General features: G+C 41.4%; 1 protein-coding gene across 2 annotated transcripts in view; it reads right to left on the bottom strand.

Moving 5' to 3' along the window:
* edil3a (EGF-like repeats and discoidin I-like domains 3a) overlaps positions 1–25,146 on the bottom strand; it is a 295,097-nt gene that overhangs the window by 130,030 nt on the left and 139,921 nt on the right. For both annotated transcript variants that reach the window (XM_079815049.1, XM_079815050.1), the window contains one exon: positions 5,133–5,246. In XM_079815049.1, the coding sequence (XP_079671175.1) occupies positions 5,133–5,246 (114 nt within the window). The remainder of the gene's footprint in view (positions 1–5,132; positions 5,247–25,146) is intronic.

Raw genomic sequence — 25,146 nt, 5'->3', positions numbered from 1 at the left:
CATATAATAGCCTACACATAAAAATACAGTCATTTTTAGTAAAGTGTAAAGCCTGTAACAAATAGGACCAACTTGTCCACTACATATGCATTAAAAAAAACGAATTATTATATTCAATATTCAACAATGCATTTATTAGTGCATACAGTAAAGTGTCTAACCTGTAAAACAGTAGGACCATTGTCTGCTATACATTTTTTTAAATCACATAGTGTGTGTGTGAGAGTGAGCATGAGTGAATGCGAGTGTGTGTGAGAGTGAGTGAGTGAGTGTATGCGTGTGTGTGTGTGTGTGTGTGTGTGTGAGTGAATGCGAGTGTGTGTGTATGCGTGTGTGTGTGTGTGTGTGTGTGTGTGTGTGTGTGTGTGTGTTAGACATGTGCCGGTAAACGGTAATACGATATACCGCAATAATGAACATGCATTTAATAGTGCATACAGTAAAGTGTCTAACCTGTAAAACAGTAGGACCATTGTCTGCTATACATTTTTTTAAATCACATAGTGTGTGTGTGAGAGTGAGCATGAGTGAATGCGAGTGTGTGTGAGAGTGAGTGAGTGAGTGTATGCGTGTGTGTGTGTGTGTGTGTGTGTGTGAGTGAATGCGAGTGTGTGTGTATGCGTGTGTGTGTGTGTGTGTGTGTGTTAGACATGTGCCGGTAAACGGTAATACGATATACCGCAATAATGAACATGCACAATATTGTTATCGTGGGCACTTCAAAATACTGTGAATAATTATTTATTACGAATTATTCAGATTTTTAGAATGTATTTTAAGAATACTTTACCCATCAACCGTTTAAAATGAACAACTCGTCAAAGAGGAACGCGCACTGATGTAAACAGACCGTGCATGAGCCGAGCACATGGCGGAATGAGGAGACACGCTGAAGTGCACATTCATTGTCTGACAGCAGAGGGCGCTGACGAACAGCAGAAATGCAGCCGTTTCCCCAGTAACCACAATCCGGTGCTCGTCATCACATAACCTAATACTTAAAGACTTAAAGTCATTTTCAAACTTAATTATTTTTTTTTTTTAAATTACATGCCCTAGATATTGTTTGAATATGTTCTGACTGTTGTTCAATCACACACTTTACAATATGGCTCCATTATTTAACAATAGTTCATTCATTAACAAACTGACTATGAAAAATACTTCTAAAGCATGTATTAATCTTAGTTAAATGTACATTTCAGCATTTAATAACACATTATTAAAATCAAAAGTTGTAACTGTATTATTTAATGGACCTGAGCTTACACTAACAGTTGCTTTTTTAAACTAACATTATCAAAGAAGAATAACTTCTGTAAAAATGTAGCTATTCGCTCTTTGTTAATGTTAATGCATTAACTGGTGAGACATTATTGTAAAGTGTTACCTATTGTTCTTTATAATTCTTTAGCACTTTAATCTGTTTCAAATATTTGTTTACTTTATACATTTTTGTGTATTGCTTTATTGTATTTAAATGTTTGGTTCTTTTGTTATAAGAAAGTTTTTAAACCTGTTATAGTATGACAACACTTTTTTTGCAACTTTTTTTAAATATCGTGATAATACCGTATACTGTGATAAAAGCTTCAGCAATTAATCGCAACATGAAAATTTGATACCGGCACATGCCTAGTGTGTGTGCGAGCTCGTGTGAGTGAATGCGAGTGTGCGTGTGAATGCGAGTGTGTGTGTGTGTGTGTGTGTGTGCGAGCTCGTGTGAGTGAATGCGAGTGTGTGTATGCGTGCGAAATGCAAATGCTAGCGTGCTTATGGTCCTGGACTTTCGGACGCTTCCTTGTCACTTGCGTGAAGTCCATGAGATGAAGTATGGCGTGATCCTGGTCAACCTTGTTTGGTTTTTCATAAAAATAATTGAAATGTATCCTCAGATCGTACGGCGACAGCCTCTCGGCCTGACAGAAAACTTTGGCAGCAGCTTTGTGTTGACATCCCACTGTTGTTATCAACGCGCTACCTGAGTGACGAAACTTCTTTTTTTGTGATTTTCTTTGTCCAGTCGGCGTTTTCTACCCCCAGGTGTAGGTCTCACTTGCTCATCAAGGCCATCAAAAGTGTTATCAGAGTTTAAAGCACTCATTTTAATGAATGAACGTAAACAAACAGCTGTCCAGAGTGCCGCCCTGTTGGATTACGTAGTACGCTCATCGAATTCTGATTCGTCAAGAGGATATAACGTGTTTTGGCTAAAAATAGGTTTGGCGTTTATCGCGCTTTGGAAAGAAACAGCATCTTGCAGTACATTTTAAACAAGGAAATATAGCGATTTGGCATGAAATGTTGATGGAGCAGTGAATAGGTTCAGTACACAGCAAAATTACATGATAAACTCTTTTTTTTTTTAAATGGCGTTTAGCGCGTTTTGGAAAAGAGCTCTTCATATTTAGACCGCTTAACATAGTCATTACTATCAGTATATGAGGAGACTTTCAACCAGCATAACAAAAAAAAATGTCACCTATACAGAGAATCACCTTTCATGGTACCCTTTTATTAAATACTTTTTTGCAACCTCCTTTTGCCAAGAAAATAGCTCTGAGCCTTCTTCTATAATGCCTGGTGAGTTTGGAGAACACAAGAGATTGACAAGAGATCAGAGACCATTCCTTCATACAGAATCTCTCCAGATCCTTCAGACTCCCAGCTCCATGTTAGCAGAGGCCATCAGGTTTCGATTTTTTATCTGTTGGTATTTAATAGAATCCATGATGCCATGTATCTGAACAAGAAGTCCTGGACCTCCAGCACAAAATAGGCCCCCAACATTAAAGATACAGCAGTATATTTAACTGTGGGCATGTGGTACTTTTCTATAGGTGAGCACCAAACCCATCTTGTGGGTTTGCTGCTGAAAAGCTATTTTTTTTTGTTTCATCTGACCATATAACCCAGTCCTGTTTGATGATCCAGACATGTCTGACAGCTGAATATGCTGGAGTTTGTTTTTGGATGAGAGCAGAAGATATTTTTTGCTTGAAACCCTTCCAAACAACCTATGGCGATGTAGGTGCTGTTTGATATTTTTTAAGGCTTTCTGACCAAGAGACTCCACTACTTTCTGCTGTGATCCTTGGAGAGTCTTTGGCCACTCAAACTCTCCTCTTCACCACACATTAAGACAATAGAGACACACGTCCTTTTCCAGGCAGATTCGTAATATTTCCTGTTGATTAGAACTTCGTAATTATTGCCCCAATGGTGGAAATAGGATTTTTTTCAATGTTTTAGCTATTTTCTTACAGCCTCTTTCTATTCTATGTGAAGCTCAAAAATCTTTTGCTGCACATCATAAATATATTCCTTGGTTTTACTCATTGTGATGTATAATTAAGGGAATTTGGCCTTTGTGTTTCCTCATATTTATACTTCTGTGAAACAGGAAGTCATAGCTGGATAATTTAATGTTCCTAGTCATCCTGGTGTGCTAAAACATGTAAACATGGATGGTACTTCAGAGATATTTTACAAAAGAAATGTTAAACTTCAATTAAAGGGGTACTTCACCACTGGAGAGATGAATGTATATTTAAATTGGGTAATTTATGTAGTAGAAATGTGAAATTATTTTAGAAGTTGGTGCCTTCTAGACTGAGAAAAGCCAGAAAATGTATTTTTGGCTCATATAGATGAAACACAACAACTCCCAGAATGCACTTGCTTCGCTCCCCTACAAGGCCACTCCCAAGCCACGCCTACTGGTTACATCTGTTGCCCACCGCGGCACCACCCCACCGTCATTTTGATTTTTATAGTAATACAATTATTTAGTTCAGTTAGAGAACAGACACTACAATTAAAAACTGAACATGTCTGCTCAATACAGTGTGACCCGAACAAGAGTCTCAGCACATCAGCAGTCAGTCAGATTTCATTCATCACAAGAGCAAACAGCTGACAGACAAGATGATTTAGTTTCAAAGTGAAATGTAAAAGCCCCTTTTTAAGTGAGTTTGTCATTGTACCGTTTTGTTGTTGTGTTTCTCATATTTGATATTTGCATCATCGGAGGCTTTTTTTCAAGACATACAATACATACATCCATACATCTCTCGTCTCACGGGGAAATGAGTGTGTGTGTGTGGGGGGGAGGGGGGGGGGGGGGCACGATCATTCGAATATATATATATATATATATATATATATATATATATATATATATATATATATATATATATATATATATATATATATATATATATATATACATATATATAGAGAGATGATAGATATAAATGTCTTGAGATATCTCAAATAACCCAGAGAAAACTAATATCCCTTTTGATTTATGGCGATAAAACATATCTAGTGTGAACAATTACATTTTCTGTCTCTTGCCATCTCTCTCTCTCTCACTCTCTCTCTCTCTCAGTATTTCAGTCACACTCCATCCTCATTGGCCATTTATTAAAACAGCAGAAGCAATATAAATGTTTTACATAATACAGCTACAACGGGGATGAAATACTCTATTTCATCAAAGCGTTTGATCATACCTAAATCAAAGTTTTAGTTCTTTTATAGAGCTCATGTTAAAATATCAGCACACATCTGCATTGACTACTGAAGTGAAAAGGAAGGTTAAATGACATATGATTCCAGTTTGCATAGTATGAGATGAGTGTTACTAATGTAAAGCCACCATGTCCACTCAATCACTATTGCCTTAATTTCCAAGCATGTCTCTGTCTCTTCCCTCATACACGTGGTTTGAGGAAGGAATTGGGTAAGTTAACTTTTGGGAGTGTGAGCCACAGCTGTCAGGTTCCCTAAAAGGTGCTAAAACATCTCATACCCTTTCATTATGTAACAATATTCCCAATAATCTCTTTTTAATAATTTATGTTTATTTTATTTAAAATAAATCCCTCTCTGAGGCATGGCGCCACACCCACTGTGCCCGTCTCTGCTCACCCTGCCACAGTGTGTCTTGTGTGTGTGGGCATAACTGTCTGTTCTCCACTGCTCTCGCATGCTTCTCCATGGACCAGGTGAAACAGATGCTCTGAACTGTCACAAAATTCACTTAATACAAAGCCCACTGGATGGACTGAGGGAGAAGAAATGAGACAGGGAAGGAAGCATCCATAAAAACAAGAACATGAACTTACTGTACTGGCAGTTTCTTCCCATATATTCCCCTGGGCATTCACAGGAATAGTTCGCAACCAGATCTGTGCAGATCCCTCCGTTTCTACAGGGGCTTCTTTCACATTCATTAACATCTGCAGAAGAAAAAAAAGGAAAAAGGAATCGTTTATATCTGGCTTAAAGGCAATTGCCGGAACGGCTCTTATTCAAATGTTCTGGTAGAGGCCATTTATTGGGTTTGTACTGTTTGCTATTTGATATTTGTTTCTCTCCTCACAGCTTAGAAGATCATTCCAGCCATGTAATCAAATGATAGCGATTAAAAATGGTGACTATTGACAATAAAGCAATAACACCCTCTCGCTAGCAGGTCCTTGAACAATTAAACATGTATAAATGCAAAACTGTGTTACATTTGAAACAGACAAAATAAATGGAAACTGACGTGATTACTGGAAAAATACTTTTAAAGGTACTTCTAAATTACACACAGAAGAACACGCACTCTTTATTGTGTATTTTTATTGTGTAAATACCAAATACCACGTACACACACACACACACACACACACACACACACACGCCTGATTAAACATCAAACATAAAAAAAAAAATTATAATAATACATTCACTACAGATATTTCCATGACTTTTCAATATTTGGAAATTTCGATCTCCAGATTTTTCCATGGATCATTGAGAGCACTGCAGGAACAATGTTTAGAAGGGGATTGTGGGATTGGCAGATGATCCAAACTGGATTAAAACTTGTTTCGCCCACACGTAAGTCCAGGTCCCACACATCCCAAATGTCTTTAATTGTAAAATTTTATTCATAAAGTATACTTAAAAAGGAACAGCAGCTTTGGAGCATCCTGAGGTTAGGATCAACAATGGTAAAATTAATTCCAATAAGCAATTTGTACTGTTAACATCCTGTGGAAGTGCTGTTGTGCCACAGTTATATAAAACAGCAAGAAATTCAATATAAATGTAAATGCCAATGTAAATAAATGTAAAACCCCACACAACTCCCTTGTTGAGAATGCAACCTTTTCTTTTAATAACACATGTTTACACTGACACATGATTAGCTACCAGACCTATGCATCAGCCCACATCATGAGCCCCTCAGAGTGTTTGAACAGTGAGCTGCAACCTGCTACCGAAGAGAAACTGAAATCCACACAGGAAAAGATGCGATCTGTTTCAAGACATACTGAGCTCACCAGTGATGGAGGTCATCATTTTTGCATCTACAGCAGCGTGCACACAGAAGTGAGACATTAAAATTCAAGCCCATCATCCTGAGGCCTCACCATAAATTAGCCTGATGAAAAGCACACCTCTGTCTTTATTCCTCTGTGGTTAGACTAACAGGGTATAGACAGTCACTGTCTGAAAAAGAGCAGTCACAATAATCTAGCCGTGTGGTCTAACCCTTAACTCTTTAAGACTAAACGCCAGGAGAAAAGACTTATGTGTGTCTGGCCAAAGAATAAAGTTAGAGTGTAACTTTTGGATGTTAAAGAGTTCACCCAAAACTTGCTCATCCTTATATCTTTCCAAACCCGTATTAATTTTTTTCTTATGTGGAACACAAAATAAGATATTTGGGGTGGAAAATTGGGTTACACTTTATTTTAGGGTGTCATTGTTACAGTGTAAATATATATTTAAATACTGAGTAATATTTAGTAACTAAAAGTACTTACTATAGGGTTAGGGTTTGGTTTATGGTTAGTTACATGTAATCATGCATCATTTACTGTTATTACTATGGTAAGTACATGTAACATATGCAATAAGGACACTGTAAAATAAAGTGTTACCAAAAAAATGTAAACAATGAAAGCGGTGTTTAATGTTGTTTGGACCCTACCGTTCTTCAATCGACATTGACATTACTAAACTTGAAAATTATTTTATTAGCCTATACTGTCACACTTTATATGTGCACTACATTCTCCCTTGCACATATCTATAGATACTATCTGTTTATTCATTATTTCCGTCTGTGTGTTGGGTATTTACACTGATGGGCCAAAACATTATGAGTATTGTTGATCATCTCCTAACAAGGCCACATATTAAGGGTCTTGGTTTATTAGATGGTAAGCAAACAATCAGTTCATGATCACGTGTTGGATGCAGAAGAAACGGGCAGGAATAAAGATCTGAGTGACTTTGAAAAGGGCCAAGTTGGTATCTCTTAAATGGCATGGCTTGTTGGTTGCTCTCGGATAACAGGGGTGAGAATATACCAACAGTGGACCGAGGAGGGACAAACCACAACGGGGTGTTGGGCGCCCTAGGCTTACGATGCACAAGGGCAGCAAAGAATATCCCGTCTGGTCCGAGCCAACAGAAGCTTCACTGTGGCACAAGTCACACAACATTTTAATTATGGTTCCCTTTCGAGGGAACTCGCACTGCATCGAGACGACACTTTGGGGATGCTCCTTTAGCATCAGCGAATCTGAAATCAGAATGCCAACTAGGCCAATCCGATTGGCGTGCTTGATGACGTAACTGTGACGGCATACCCGGAAGTATAAAAGGGGAGCTGGAACGTAATGTCGGCAGTTAATGCTCTTCAGCATAGCGCTCTCTGTTGAAAACAATTGTCTGTCTATTTACTGTTGTTCTGTCAGAGTGAAAGCAAAAGTGTGTGAATGATGAAGAGAAGAGAGTTTAAGCAGTGTGTGCATCCGTGTCCCCGTTACATGTTGGGCTCGGATGCACACCTGCTGTGTGTGCATTGCCTGGGCTTTCAGCATGCTCGAGCGGTTCTCGGGGGAGCCGCTTGCGATCATTGCGAGAAGCTGACGCTCAGGGTGCTCCGCTCTCGGCTGGCCATGTTCGATGAGGCCGGCCAGCCCCGGCCGGTCATGGGGCTCACGGATGGACTGTCAGCGGGACTGGGACTGCTGAGGCATCTTCCCAGTCTTTGTCTGACAGTTCAGATGTTCTCCTTCCCCGTGTGGAAGCCCGCGCTGCGGCTTCTTCCCCCGGGGCGGAGGACCCGATGCGTGAGCGGTCTGATTCTGAGGAATTAGACGTGCTCAGCATCGAGGCAGTTGAAGTTATAAGCACTTCTTAAATATGCAAGATTCCATCTCGCGATTGCTGAGGCAGTGCGCAGGTTATGGGTCTGCAATTAAAGTGAACACACGCGATCGGTGTGCATGAGATACTGGTTGGCTTAACGGCTTGAGCCACGTTGCTGAGGCAACGTGTGGGTTACGAGTCCGTATAGTACGATAAATCAGTATCGTCTGATGATATGGCTGCATTTAAGTCTGAGGATTTAAATGAGATATGATCTGACTCTGAGGAGTTAGATATTCAGCCTGTCATTCAGACCATGTTTTACCGTATTGTGTGATACTGTTTGGCTTTTTTTTCTCGAGGGATGAAACCCAATTGTATTATGACGGCTTGAACCACGTTGCTGAGGCAACGCGGGATTTATGAGTCCGTATAAATACAAATAAAACAGTGTCGTCTGATTAATTACGGCTACATTTAATTCTAAGGAATTAAATAAAATATAATCTGACTTTGAGGAGTTAGATATTCAGCCTATCATTCAGACTATGTTTCACCTTATTGTGGCTGCATTTAATTCTGAGGAATTAAATTAAAATATTATCTGACTTTGAGGAGTTAGATATATTTTTTATTCAGTCTGTTATTCTGATCAGGTTGCACGGGTTTGGTGATTATGATGGCATTTAATTCTGAGGAATTGAGTGTCATGTTATCCGACTTTGATAAGTTGGATACTTTAATTCTGTCACCCAAGCGTTTTTAACTTGTGAACTGGATATTCATCTAAGATGGAGCCCTCCTGAAGTTGATGTCGTTCTCGCCGCCTTGTGGCCTGCAGGACACATCAGTTTCAGGCAATTGCTAATCGCAGTGTCCGCTCTAGTGTTGTGGCCCTGTTGAGCTGCTCCCTTAGATGAGGCCCCTGCTGGCCAGCCCCCTCTCCCGGGTAGGAGCGATCGAGGTCGCCTCCCCTATGGAGTTTTCGGGAATCGATGCTGTGCTCCCGCCATCTAGTACGCTTCGGGCCACATCGTTTCCCCGTGCACGCGCGCTGCACCAGCCGCCTCTAACAAGACTTGCGGCGGTCCAGCAAACGCGTACGCACACCGAAAATCTTCCTCGATTTCGCCCTGCCGGTTAGCCGCTTCAGGGGGTCGGGGAGGAGGCTCGGTTGACACCCGAGGCCGGCCTCGAGAGGCTGGTTCCCTTAGCAGATTATCTCGGCGCATGGTTATGCCTCCGAATATATCAGCTTGGGGCCTGCGACTGTAGAAAGGGGCATACAGACTGCAGTCCGGTTACCTTCCCCTGAAGTTCAGTGGGGTGGTCTGGACGGCAGTGGTCCCTGGGCAGGTTCGGGTAATGGAACAGGACTCACTCCCTGTTGGTAGGGAGGCCACAGAATGTGCTCCTCCGCCAGACAGGGAGTCCGGGTTCTACAGCCAGTACTTCATAGTTCCTAAGAGGGATGGCGAGTTGCATCCAACTTTAGACCTGAGGTACTTGAATCGTTCTCTGAGGAGATTCAGATTCAAGATGCTTAGCAATTCCTCCATTGTGATTCAGATCAAGTCTGAGGACTGGTCTGTCACGATGGGTCTGAAGAGGACGCATACTTCCCTGTATCCATCCTTCTGTGTCACAGGAAGTTCCTGAGGTTCGCTTTTGGGGGCAAAGCGTACCAATATCGGGTTCTTCCAGGCGGCCTAGCCCTTTGAGACTCTACACGCAGTAGCGTGTTGACGCCTTCTCAGAGAACTGTGTTCCTGGGAGTCGTATGGGATTCTCTACGTTGTTGGCACAATTGTCTCCCGAACGTATCGAGTCCATACGGGCGGTGGTCTCTAAAATGAAGCTAGGCAACAGCATCACTGTGAAGCAGTTTAAGGACTGCAGGGGCTCATTGCGGCGTGTCCAACAGAATATCTCTTGGCCTGCTGCATGAGACCCTTACAGTGGTGGCTGGGAATCAAGGGGTTTTCCTCGAGGGGAAAACCATTCTGTATGATCAGGGTAACGCGCAAATGCCTTCGTTCCCTAGTCATATGGAAGAAACCTTGGTTTCTGTCCCAAGGGCCAGTGTTGGGAGCGTTCTGTTGCCGGGAATCCGTTTCAACAGACGCCTCCCTCACTGGCTGGGACGTGGTCATGGCGGCCGCTTTGCGAGAGGTCTGTGGGAGACCCGGCATTTCTCCTGGCACATCTACTGCCTGGAAATGCTGGCGGTCTACAAAGCTCTGAGGAGCTTTTTCCCGGACCTCCGCGGCCACCATGTCCTGATACGGAAGTAAACCAGGTGGCTTTCCTTGAGGCGAAATCCATTCTGTATGATCAGGGTAACGCGCAGTGGCCTTCGTTCCCTAGTCATATGGAAGAAACCTTGGTTTCTGTCCCAAGGGCCAGTGTTGGGAGTGTCCTGTTGCCGGAAATCCGTTTCAACAGACGCCTCCCTCACTGGTTGGGGCACGGCAGGGGGGTTTGAGGTTGCGCCCTCTTTGCAGATTGGCGCATCACATCCTCCTGTGGTCCCAAGGGAAACTGTTGTCCATCAGGGCAATGTATGTCCCCGGTGTCCAAAATCAGGGAGCAGACATCCTGTCGAGGCAGGTGCTGAGGCCCGGGGAGTGGCGACTCCACCCAGAGGTGGTGGAGGCCATATGCAAGAGGTTCGGCCCAGTGGAAGTGGATTATTTGCGTCTCGAGAGACGTCCCACTGCCCACTGTGGTTTTCCCTCACGCAGGACCGGGAGTCCTGGAGAGGGTCAGGCGACAGGGGGTAGGTCTACTTCTGGTAGCACCCCGTTGGCCGACTCGAGTCTGGTTCTCGGATATCATAGCTCTGCTAGCAGGTCAGCCGTGGGAGATTCCTCTGAGGAGGGATCTCCTATCTCAGGCGGCGGGTACGATATTTTACCCCCGCCCGGAGATTTGGAACCTGTGGGTCTGGCCCCTGAGGGGACCAGGTACCTAGAGGCTGGCTTATCGGCAGAGTTGATAGAGACCTTACTCAGTTCCAGGGCTCCGTCTACGAGGAGACTGTACAGCCTCAAGTGGAATGTATTTTCCACTTGGTGCAGGGAGCGTGAGGTGGACCCAGTTAACTGCCCAGTGGCTTCAGTGCTGGTGTTCCTCCAAGATCGCTTCTCTGCAGGGCTTACCCCGTCCACACTCAAGGTGTACGTGGCTGCCATTGCGGCTTTCCACACTCCTATGGATGATGGGCCTCTGGGTAGGCACCAGCTGGTTGTACAATTCCTCCTTGGGGCTCGGAGGATGAGGCCTGCGGCTTGTTCCAGAGTTCCAACCTGGGACCTGGCAGTGGTTCTCGAAGGCTTGGCTGAGGCCCCCTTCGAGCCATTGGAGTCAGCTGAACCAAAGAACCTGACCCTTAAGGTGGCTTTTCTCCTCGCCATTACCTCTCTCAGGAGAGTGGGAGATCTCCAGGCCTTGGCGGTAACGCCAACCTGCCTGGAGTTTGCCCCGGGAGGAGTAAAGGCCATCTTACACCCTAGGCCGGGCTACGTGCCTAAGGTGCCATCAAGGGTGGTCAGGTCATTGGTTCTGCAGGCATTCCATCCTCCGCCTCACGTGACGGTGGAAGAGGGGAGGCTTCACCTACTCTGACCAGTTAGGGCTCTTAGAGTTTATTTGGCGAAGTCTGCACAGTGGAGGAGATCGCAACAACTGTAGGTGTGTTTTGGCTCATCTAAGAAGGGATTGCCTGCGTCTACTCAGACAATCAGTAATTGGATTGTCCAGGCAATTACCATGGCCTACCAGGTGCGCAGTTTGCCTTCACCTGTGGCCGTGAGGGCTCATTCCACCAGAGGCATGGCCTCTTCGGTGGCCCTTCTTTCTGGGGTCCCCTTGCAGGATATCTGCGAGGCGGCTGGGTGGGCTAACCCACACACATATATCAGGTTCTATAGCCTGGATCTCCCTACAACGCCTGGTGCTAGGGTGCTCCAGTCCTAGCTGTGCCCGGTCTCCGGCTTCACACTAGGGCAGGCGCTACCCTTCGGTGTGGCCTAGTTGGGATTCGTTCCCCAAAGTGTCGTCTCGATGCAGTGCGAGTTCCCTCGAAAGGGAACGGCTCGGGTTATGTATATAACCCTTGTTCCCTGACAAGGGGAATGAGCACTGCATCCCGACGCCACATTTCGTCGCGCCTGGAGCGTATGCTTCAGAGCAATTACTGCCGACATTACGTTCCAGCTCCCCTTTTATACTTCCGGGTATGCCTTCACAGTTACGTCATCACGCACGCCAATCGGATTGGCCTAGTTGGCATTCTGATTTCAGATTCGCTGATGCTAAGGGAGCATCCCCAAAGTGTCGTCTCGATGCAGTGCTCGTTCCCCTTCTCAGGGAACAAGGGTTATATACATAACCCGAGCCGTTATGGGAGGAATGCGTAACAACTCACAATGCACTCTGCTGCATACGGGGCCTATGATGACCCCTGTCCACCATCAAACGTCGTAACTGGACCCTGAAGCATTGGAAGAAGGCTGCCTGGTCCGATGAGTCCTGTTTTCGGTTACATCACATAGACACCCCTTCATGACAATGGTGTTCAATAGTGGAAGTGAACTTTCATCGGGAGAATGCATCCTGCCACACTGCACACATTGTTCAGGAATGGTTTGAGGAACATGATGAAGGTGTTGCCCTGGCCTTCAAAATGCCCAGATCTAAATACAATTGAGCATCTGTGGGATGTGCTGGACTAGCAAATTCAATCCATGGCGGCTCCACCACCTTGCAACCTACATGTCCAATGGCATATTACACAGTTGGTCATAATGTGTTGGCTCAGTATATACTCTTTGTTTTTACATATTTCAGTTTTTTTTTTGGCACGTTTTCATGTTTTTTAAGGACTTTCCATAGACATAATGATTTTTATTCTGTACAAATTTAGGGGATAAAATATAACCCCCTAACCATAACCCTACCTCTAAACACAACGCTCACATAAATGTCTTTGCATTTTTACATTTTCCAAAAAACACTGTCTAATATGATTTATAAGCTGTTTTCCTCATGGGGAACAAAAAAGTCCTCACAAGTTCAAAAATATCAAGTTTTACTATACTTGTGAGGCCCACAATACAAGGTTTACCCAAACCACACGCACATAACTACAATAAAAGCTCATTCTGATTCAAATTTACAGTGACCAAGAGAGCTCTACATGCTGCAACTGAAAAAATCACATACAAAAAGAAAAAACATCTTAAAAAAACATCATCAGTTTGACAACACGTGTGCGGCACAAGTTCACAATGCCACCAAATACAGAACCGTGCGGCAAATAGCATAGACAACAACATAAATGTTTCAGGGAGACCTCAACAAGTGATGAACCTGGCTGGGACATGCTTATTGTACAATGTCCACTCATCAGTGGTCTTGTCAATTTAACATCCTGATCGTATGTGTGTTGTTAGTATTTGCAGTGCATATCTGTATTTGGTTGCATAGTAAACTTTTGCAGCACGTGTGTGTGGTCAAACTGATGAAGATGTTTTCTTAATTTGCTGGTGTTTTTTCGATTTACATGTGTTTTCTTCAGTTGCAGCTCTCTCGGCCACCGTACTTATTCTTATTTTTGCAAACCATATAGTAGTAAAGTACACATACAAGTTGACAGTAATTGTCTTTTCAAATCTGTGATACTAGTGGCCACAGACAACCCTCAGAACTAAACTGCAGCAAAACATTCATCAAGTAAATATGTGTTGATTTGTTTGAGGACATGATCTGTGGAAATAAGCCTTAATAGTGGTCCTAGAATTCACAGAACTGAATAAAATCTCAAAGGCAGAAAATGTTACAAGCAGCCATCACAGAGCTGAAGGATTTAGCTTTGATGTTTGGAGGATAAGCTTCCATTCAACAGCAGCCTTGATTTGCTTAACTTATCTTGCCTTAATAAATCAAAGACTTAAAATCCTGCTGGTATTTTCGGTCATTGAAAGCATATGTAAAATGAATCCCTAAATCCCTATATATATTTTTTTTCTGATTTAGGATTTGGCTTGCGATTAATATATCCTTCCAACAAAGTCAGTGCCAATGCTCATGTAACATACATATTCCTATGAATTATAATTCTAGCAGTGCCAGCAACTGGTCAAACACAAAAAAGTATGTGCAGTAGATCTAACTTTCCAAAAAACAAAACACTTTTGAGTACTGTAGGTTTCACACTTGTGCATATTTTGGTTTATCTGAAACACACACAAACTCTGCACCACTTGTGATGGAAAACCAAATGCACAACAATTACTTCATTACTTCACACATCTTAATGACCATGCAACTTCAAATGAGAAAACTATGCTCTAAGCACTCCTCTCCGAACAAGTGCTTTATTAGCATGGATGCACAAACAAGCCCTTGTCAGACATAGTGCCATCGTCATAGCAGGAGATTGTCACAATCACGAGGATTATGTTTTAATTAATTCAAGTAAGAGAGGCTTAACGCTCTCATTAATGATCATTAACTTGACAAACAAAGACCTGAGAGCACACTGCTGACAACGACAAGGGCAAATTATCATTAAGTTAATAGCTACTTCAAAATCAAAATTAGGTGCTAATGTTTGCTTTTATATTTCACAAAGCGGTTGATTCGGGGTCATATCATGAGGAATCAAATTGTCCTTAATCTTTGTAGATAAGTGTTCAGCCTACTATGAAAACATACGATTACTCAAAAAAACTCAAATCTTGTTTCACAAGATGAAAAGAGCATTCTTGTTCTAAAATCCTTGGTTTTCTGACATCATATACCCAAAACATGAACATATAATTACGCAAGTTTACACATCAACACTGCCTATTTGGGGTTCAGAAATGTGTTTCACACAGTGAAGATAGATTAATAAGACAACATTTTTCAACTGAGTCGTGACCCAAAAGTGGGTCACAAATCCCTTTTGAGTGGGCCGCAGAGTGTATAGTCAAAGAAACAACAAAAACAAAATTCTAAATGTTTTTTCTTTTATTTTGAAAAAAAAAAAAAAAAAAAAAAAAAAAACATCTGTTGACCATTCCACAAATACTTTGCTCTTCTGTCATTCAGAACATGCTTTCCCATTCCACTATGCTAATTTTCCACTATTTTTCAATGGTAACATGTGCTAGGCCCGGCGTGTCTTTTACAGTGTCTAATGCATGACACAACGCTGCCCAAAGCAGCGATTTACAATTTATGTGTCCGTAAAGTAAAGTGGGATGTACTTCTGTGTGTTAACCATTTTTGAGAAATACAGGTTAAAAATCCTAAAAATGTGGGACGTTGCTTAATGACCATGGGAAATTGTGGGTCCCATGGCCAAACCAGGGCTACGTTCAGCCCCGACAAAATGTTGCAAAACATTTTTAAAACTGAAAGGGTGGTGCATTTAATACAACGTGGTTTATATACATGTTGCTGCTGATTGGGCTGACATTTTTGACACACCCACCAAAGATGAGAAAACGTATCTCAAACCAGTTGCACACCATTTCCACGAAACATGTCGTTCAACCCGGAAACCGCATCAAAACGCTGCGTTGAGATTGAACGTGCCCCAGTTGAGAATTACTGAATTAGACCAATTAGTTCAAATGTATCCCTCTCTCGTCGCTGTCGCTCCTTATGCGTCCATCTCCTTTTCTCTCACCACGTCTGTCCTTAGCCCCAAGTGCCGAGGCTGCCGAGGGGGGAGTAGAGCACAGTCTCGTGGGTACCCCCGGCCTGCGAGGGGCAACGGGGTTATGTGGCAAGCAGGACGAGGCAGGGGCCATGAGAACGGGGCGAGGCCGGTTGCGTGATTGATAATGAGTGAAAAATCCTAAAAATGTGGGACGTTGCTTAATGACCATGGGAAATTGTGGGTCCCATGGCCAAACCAGGGCTACGTTCAGCCCCGACAAAATGTTGCAAAACATTTTTAAAACTGAAAGGGTGGTGCATTTAATACAACGTGGTTTATATACATGTTGCTGCTGATTGGGCTGACATTTTTGACACACCCACCAAAGATGAGAAAACGTATCTCAAACCAGTTGCACACCATTTCCACGAAACATGTCGTTCAACCCGGAAACCGCATCAAAACGCTGCGTTGAGATTGAACGTGCCCCAGTTGAGAATTACTGAATTAGACCAATTAGTAACAGTAAAACAAGGAGTTTCACATGTGTTCACATGTGTCCTAAACAAGTGGATACATTTGAACAGTTTCTGATAATTCTAGTCTGATTTCAGGACTGTTTGTTTTATGATCCTGTCACAAAATAACATGTGTTCACACTTGTAGTTTGGTTCGTTTGGTTTGTTTGGTTCGGACAAAAAAAAAGGTCCAGGTTCACTTAGTGTTCCCATTGGCATTTTAACACCGAATCTAAAGATAAGGCATAGGGATTGTGGCAAGCAGAAATGGGGCGAGGCCAGTTGCCTGATTGATAATGAGCGCCACCTGTGCGCCGCACATGCCTTGAGTTTCTCATGGAGTAGCTTCGGAAGCATAAATGGACGTGCACTATCGAGCATGGCTGAGCAGAGTCTGCAGCCATGGATGCTCGAGGTGGTGGGCTGGAGTGAGTTGCCGGGGGGACAGACAAACCTACTGCTGGCCGTCTGGGTTGTGGAGAGTCGTCTGCCATCTGTGAGGGAGCGAAGGAGCCATCTGCCTGAGCCTGCCGTTTGCCTATCGCTGCCTTTTGCCCAAGACCAGAGCCTGTTGCCGTGCGCCATGATGGGGAGGAGCAGGGAATGGGGCACACCTGCCGGATGCCTAAACCAGGATGAGCCATTGCCGTCCACCAGGCCACGGAAGGGTGTCGAGCCGTCCACCAAGGGTTATCCAGCGCCACCCCCAGGCATTGTGGAGGAGTTCACCCAGCTGGTGGGGGACTGAATGGCAGTGCTTTTTTGGGAACTGGGCAATATTTTTTTTTCCTTTACCTCTCTCGTCGCTGTCGCTCCTTATGCGTCCATCTCCTTTTCTCTCACCACGTCTGTCCTTAGCCCCAAGTGCCGAGGCTGCCGAGGGGGGAGTAGAGCACAGTCTCGTGGGTACCCCCGGCCTGCGAGGGGCAACGGGGTTATGTGGCAAGCAGGACGAGGCAGGGGCCATGAGAACGGGGCGAGGCCGGTTGCGTGATTGATAATGAGTGCCACCTGTGCACCGAACCAGTCTCGTATCTCTCTTACTTTCGTTTTTTTGTTTGTTAATTTTATGTCATTAAAGTTGTTGAACGTTCGCTGTTTCCTGCCTCCTTCTTCCCTGAAAAACTGATCTTGTTACAGGGATGTGTTCACAACGTCATTATTCTGCTTTTATTACGGATATATCGCTATATACATAACTTACCGAACATCCAAAATAATAATGATGATAATAATAATAATAATAAATTATTATTATTACAAACAATTAAAAACTATTAAACTAGAGGCAGATCACATGAATGAGAGAAGATAGTAACATAGACATCAGTAAAGAGATTTTGTCAAAAATGCCCATTCACAGTAGTCTAATGTTTAGTTCAAGAAAAGAACGTTCTTCCAAAGAATGCAAGCTGCTTTGAATGAAAATGTTGATGAAATGCTCTCTGATATAACAAAACAAGAAAACATTTGAGACTATAACATTTACAAGTATAGTAAATGAGTGTTATCAGAGATTTCAGGCCTGCGTGAATGTGGATCTTTGTGTATTTAGTTCAATTCAGATCATGACATAAGTGTTCTGTGACCACACAATACACTCATTTAACCTTTCAATTGCAGAAGATCTTCAAAAAAAAACAAAAAAAAAAAACACTAAAATGATGGTTCCTTCTTTCTCAGTAGAAAGTATTGAAAGCTGTATCGTTCGCTTTAATGAACATGGGGGTGTGGGCTGTGGTGATGGTGCGTCGCACTGCGGTTTGCACCGCACATTCACTGTAATTTGCTACAATTAGACCTTGCACCTGCAGTGGGCATGTAATGACAGAAGCGTCTCGGCTCTTTCTTTATTGGAAGAACTCTTGCTTTTTCTTCCATTGTGTTCACAGGACCATTGGAATCAAATTGATAGATGATCAGGTGGCATTTGGCATTTCAGGTGTACATGGAGACAAAGCCAATCTGGCAAGAGTGGACGTCCTTTTGAGATGTTGCAGCAACCCTAGACTGAGAGGCAGCTTAAGGACTGAGACTTTAGATCAGTGAGGGGCAATTAAATCTGTTGTGTACGTGTGTGTGTGTTTGAGATTGACAGGGAGTGCGAGAGTGTGTGTGTCCGCTTGTCAGAGCGCAGAGAGAGAGAGAGAGGATTACCTCAGGGGAAGAGTAGCTAATCCACACAGTCGGGGAGACACAGACACTGAGAGGCTCAAGGTCAGGTAAACAAAACTCTGCCATACCTGACATCAAGATCCCTCAACTAGAAGCCATTAGAGTCAATGAACTCCCGCTCATTGACCAAACACTCTCTCATGTGGACTGTGCTACTCTTAGACACGAGGAATACTTAAAAGAAATATGATTATAAATATTATAAAACTCACACTGCTCCAGAATTCATGCAAGACATGATCATACAGAATAATATGAGGTTTACTGCTAGTACTTTCACTGAGTACAAAAAATATCATACATTTAATCATGATGATGTAATCATCAAAAGTTCCTAAATTCCACATGTGAACACTCATGTCTACATGTGCACATGTATGAGCCTGTTAAATATGTGGGTGCATCTCAGTAGTCAGGGCACTGATCAAAGAGTCTCAATCGCAGAATCCTTCCATTGCACTGACATTTTCTCTCCCTAAAAAAAAGTCCAACAATGCACCCCAAAAGCCACGGTGCATTGATGCTCACTATGTTCCCTTAACGGAAGTTCTGAAGCGTGAAACTTAAATCACGTGAGACCACTCACAACACATAACAACATGCGATAGATGTTTTTAAAATTACGAAGCATTCTTTTATTATATTTCAGCATACATTGCTCCATGAGAAACTCAGGTAACGAGCATAATCTATCTTACATTTATAATTTATTTATGGCTGAAATGTTCCATGTATGTAACAAGCAAAGTATTTGTCATAATGCATTTTAAATAGTAATTAAGTAATTAAGTAATGTCAGAAAGATATCAGCTCTGCTTTTGTCCATAAATACCAGTAGTGATGTTGAACAATGAGAAAGTTGTGACGTCACCGGAAATAGAGTCATCAGTGTCCCAATGTGTAGTGAGCCAGCCAGGGTCCTTTACTGTCCTTACCAGTACCCGATTTGTGAACACGATATACTGATTCACAAGCTCGGGAGCTATAGGGAGCTGAATAAGAGTGTTTATTCAGTAAACTATGTGTTTTTTTTCTTTTTAACCCTCATGTTCTGTTTGTGGTTTGAGAGACCCCACAGGCTTTACAAACATACTTAACAAGTAAGTATCGGGTTTATGCTTCATGTTTTCCCTAATCTAACGAGAATGGATTATAAACACAATTTCATCCGGAAGCCTTGAGCCACAAGATGAAAAAAAATATTCACCTTGTGATTTGTGGTTCAGGCAAAACATTTTAACATTATTTATTTGTATGAAATGAGCATAAATGTAATGAATGACCATGAATAAATGCAATGAGTTTTCACATTCACAGACTGATGTACATTCTGTAGCCGATCACACCTGCTAAATAAATTATATTTCAAAGCATACAGAAGTCAGTCTTACCGGAGAATGAGGATTAATGAGGAAACAACATTACCATAATATATATCAGTCACATTTATTCAAAGTGCATGTGTAATATGGTTAAAATTGGGGATAATGATTTAACCCAGTGAAGCCTGATATATGGCATAAGTAATTATTTTAATGAACCTAGACAACAACATAATAATAATAATAACACAAAATCAAAAAAAAAAAAATTCTATAATATTTGATACATCAAGATTGTATGGCTAATATAGTATGATATTGTGTGAATAGAGCTCACACTCAAAACATTATTTTCCCAAAGTGAGAAAAATATCCAATTTGGTGCAGATGTTATTTATGTGGCTGAAAAGTAATATGAAATTCTGATATAAGCAAATTAATGGGATGTTTAAAGTCCCATGTAGTCAATAATTGTATCCCTTAAAACTCTTTGATCACCAAAAGACACAGTATTTAATTATTTTTTTTTTTTTCCTGTGAAAATTTCTTTGTGTCTTAAAATGCACTGTAAAAAAAATCAGGTCACCAAATTGAAAATTTTCTAGTGACTGATCACATCTAAATTTTTTAGTTGCCAAATTGAATTTCTGTGAACTAAATTGCATCAATTCACAGAAATTCAATTTGGCCAACTGAAAAATGTAGATGTGATCGGTCACTAGAAAATTTTCAATTGGAGACCTGATTTTTTTTAACAGTGTAGCTTACATGGAACTCTAAACTCTTGCTTCATTTAGTATACGTGGAGTAATGAATACGCAAATTAGTCCCCGCCTCCACAGCAGCTCGGTCTACCGGATGCACTCACTTAACTTTACTGTAAATGGTAAATGGACTGCATTTTATATAGCACTTTCAACAGACCCATGGCCATCCAAAGCGCTTTACACATTGCCTCACATTCACCCATTCACTCACTCATTCATACACCGACAGCGGTGTCAGCCATGCAAAGCGCCATCCAGCAGGGGTTAGGTGTCTTCTCGACAATTGGTCAGGTCAGGTGGAACCGGGGACTGAACCACCAACCTTCCGGTTTGTAGACAACCTAAATGAAGCACTGAGCCATTGCCGCCCCTGTAGTAATTCAGCCATATATGTTTGAACAAGAAACTGATTCAGAAGGTGAAGAGCAAATTATAGCTGCATTTTAAAAATCAGTATCCTTAGAAACGCTTTGAACAACTTAGAACATCAATGGAGAAAGGCATATGGTTCCTCATAACATTGTGATATACATCATAATTCACCTGCTGTATTGCTAAATGTACCCGATTTTTCATATCAACAGAAAAATATACCGGGATAAGCTAAGCTGGCTTCTTTTGATACCCCCCCTGCTTCGCAGCATTGAAATGATGATATGCTAAAGCCCGCACCGCATGTTGTTGGGATTGGTTACAACATATTAGTGAGGTAGAGATTCAAATCGCGTTTTGATAAACTGTTCTTTGGTAAACTGCCCATTGTTTGTCTTAAAGCATTCTAAAAACACCACATACATTAAAAACGTCATTTTCACCACAGGGGGTCTTTAAAATAGCATAGCAGACTACATAACATAAAATTCATATAAATGTGTGTGCGTCAGCAGAGCACAAGGGTCAATCACATCTGTTGCATTCAAGGTATGACATGCAAACCAAAACAGTACAAAAACGTGTTTCTGTGAACACAACATGCAAAAGTCATTTCTAAACTGCACCAGGTGGTTTTGTAAAGATCAAACAGAGACACAAAAAACGTTGGAAGTATTTTACAACTCATATCTATTAGTATGCACATGCAGAGGCAGACAGAGAGAGGAGGGATTGTCCTTTGCTGTGGCATTGTCTGCCGTGTGAGTGATGAAGTGCTCTGCTAGCCGGGAGACAGTGGAGGCTTAACCTGATTTAGTGTTCAGAGCACATAGGGCCATTTCCACAGAGCGAGGGGATGGAGGTGTGTGTGTTTGTCGGTAGTGCATGCGTGTATACATGTATTTCAAGCTTCCAGCCTTCCTACAATCCAAATTCACTGTCATGCCTTTCCTAGAACAGAAAATAACTCCAAAATCTCTCTGGCTCTCTCCACTACTGAAGGATTTCGAAAATCTTTCAAAGTGTGCCACACTCCTCTATAACTACCTTCTATCCCTTTATCAGGCCCTTAACAACGTCTGCTGTTATAGTTAGTCTCAGGCCAAACTCTGATTGGCCGTGGTCGACGGTCTCTCACCCTTTTTCCTGTTCGGCTCAAAGCAGTTCTCAGTCGGGATAATGAAAGAGATGAATAGCACTCCGGCATGAAGGGCTGTAACGGTAAGCACTAAATTGGTAGCCGTGCATCCCGGGAGAGAGCCGAGGGAATGGGAAATGGCCTTTCCGGTATGCAGCAGTGACCCCTACTGCGAGGACACCTGCTCTGAGATGCTCAGAGGAGGATGAACCGTGCAGAAGAACAGAGAAGATGGTTGCAGTGGGACACAGTGTTAGAGATGGGGGGCTGCAGAGGGCAGAGGTGTGCAAAACATTTCTAGTGCATTTCAGTCTGTTATTGTACAAGAAATGGAGCTTGGATAACTAAGATTACTGCAAATTCAGTGGGCAACTGCTGCTGCTTGATTGACAAGTCAATTATCAGCCAAAAATGAATAATATCAATACTAAATATGGCGCTTCAATATGTGGAGTGAGATTGCATCCAAATAATATGCCAGGTCTTCTATAATGTTTACATTGTGTCCACCACAACAATGAGCCTCATAAATATTGAACAATCCATCTGTATTACCATGAAAGAGCAAATAAGAATGACCTTTATCAAAATTATTCAGCAATAATATCTCGCTGGACTTCATATCAGCACTTTTTGAAATGTTGCCCATCCAATCAAATTCAAGAACAGCAACTTACAGATTAATAATACATTTTTTAGTTTATTAATTCTATGTCTATCTAGATAACAAAATGTTTACGGAAAGTCTTAAATGTATGGAAGCTTGTTTCTGCCACAGAATAAAAATAAAAAAAAACAGGTAATTGTGACTTTTTATCTCACAATTCTAACTTTTTATCAGAATTGTGTGATATAAAGTCGCAACTGAGAGTAATAAAGTCAGAATTTGTGTGATATAAAGTCGCAGTTGCAAGTTATAAAGTCAGAATTGCTTGATATAAAGTCACAATTGCAAGTTATATTTTTTAAATATATTTAAATAGAAAACTAATTACACAACATTATGTTGTTGTTGTTGTTTTTTTATCAAATAAATGCAGCCTTGGCGATCATGAGACTTCTTTCAAAAACATAAAATCTAACTGACACCAAACTTTTAAATGGTAGTGTAAAATTACAGAATTAACAGTAATTTGAAGGCCCATTTAGCTGAAATATGTTTCAGTTGTTTTTTTGTTTTTTTTCAGGCAATATTTTCTCTGACTCTTAATGTTCCAGCTGTTTAGTACTACTTGTTCTTGTGCATTTTAATGCCTATATTTGATTTGAATTGAGAAATAAAATACACAATATGAGTATTTTCGAGATGTGTTGCCAGTTCACTCGGTTTGCCACAAAACTTATTTTTATTTTTCAAGCGATTCTCCATTGGTCCCTACCACTTTTCAGCTGAATGTACTAAATATGCCAGTATGAGTGCAACTTCTTTTGCACTACTTATATCATTGGATTTGCTGTTAAACAATAGCAGATGAAAGTTTGCACCAAGTGATGATTCAGTAACTCAAATGAAAATGCCATGGTCGTAAGCATTATATTAAGTCATACAGTTAAGTCATGCAATAAACAGCTGCAAAAAATACACAGTTGTTACTGTTGCCCTAAGCACAGATTTGTTTGCGTCCTGAAACCATACTGAGAGTATATCATTAGTTTATCAGCTTATCTCCTGCTTAGCTCGGTGGGAAAGAAATAGCAGACGCTAAGCTGTAGAATTCAGGTTTAAATGACACTGTGTTAACTTTCATATCAGCCCAAGCTGCTATAATTTATTAAGTGACTTTTTAAAGTAGTGGAGCTTGTTGTGGTTCATACACTTTTTTATGCTTTGCTATATACTGGGTTTATTTCGCTTTAATGCAGTCTGTATTCAGTGCATCTATTAAACATAATCCACTGAATGTGAAACATGATATGGCTAATTCAGATGTTTTAGTGAATTCTTTTGAGATTTGAAATAATTTAGTTAGCTTGACTTTTACACTTTTAATACAACCTGATTGGTAAATCACTGTTTAAAAGTTCTTCCCTTATGACTAAATTGATTACATGAAAGTTGAAATCAATATTAGAGTTTTGTGGCTTGTAGTCATTGTCTATTAGGGTATTTATATATAAGAGGTCTCTGGGTGTCATGAAAAACTGCCATGTTTATCGCAAGGCTTTGGTTTATTACAAACAGGGACATTTGCTCTCAGCCTGGCATCTTTGGTTTAACAGGTGCCTTGGGCAGTCGGGGGTCAGGATCTTTGATGACACACGCAAACCCCCAAGTTTAATTACATCCTGTGTGTCAGACCCAACATCTGTCATGTATGAAGTAATCTTGAGGTATGATCCTGAAGTCAAATTATCAAGTAAAAACCAATGGTTTATTAATTAACTGTGTGAAGGCACTGAGCTGTGTAATGTCTGCTGCATAATCCAAGATTATAATGTAATATCCATGCTCTGCTGCTGTCTGCGTTTTAATGTTAATCAAACAACAAAAGACAAAAGACCAAAAAATAAATAAAAATCACTCTCTACTCTTGACTGAATAACTTTTGTAACATTCATAAGGATTCATTTCCGCGATGCGGAAAACACAGATGGAATCCAGTCATAAAAACGGAATTTACTGCATAGTGGAATGTCACATAATTTGTCAAAGTTTTGATGAATAAATAAAACGTAGGTCAGTACACTTAAATCAAACTGCAATATATACTAGTGTCTGTGAATATTAAGCCGCAAAAATACTGTTTAAATATGAATCCTGCATGTTTCTGTGTGTCTTCTGTGTGTCTCAGTGTTTCATTTACCTCACACACACTGAAACTTTCTGTGTTTTTCAGCCACTGCCGCCTCAATATATGAGGACATGAATGCATCTCCAGTCACTTCATGAGCATTTTACCGTTTCATTCGACATAATCTATCGTCATATTATAAACACAGACACAGGAACTCGAAGGTCTTCACGGCAACCCGTCAACATAAAAGTTAAGTTTAACAAAGTAATTGTGACAGGATTAATGATGTACAGTAGAATTTA

The sequence above is a fragment of the Gobio gobio genome (assembly GCF_949357685.1).
Source record: "Gobio gobio genome assembly, chromosome: 4".
Lineage (NCBI taxonomy): Eukaryota > Metazoa > Chordata > Actinopteri > Cypriniformes > Gobionidae > Gobio > Gobio gobio.
This window is presented reverse-complemented; position numbering and strand designations above follow the sequence as displayed.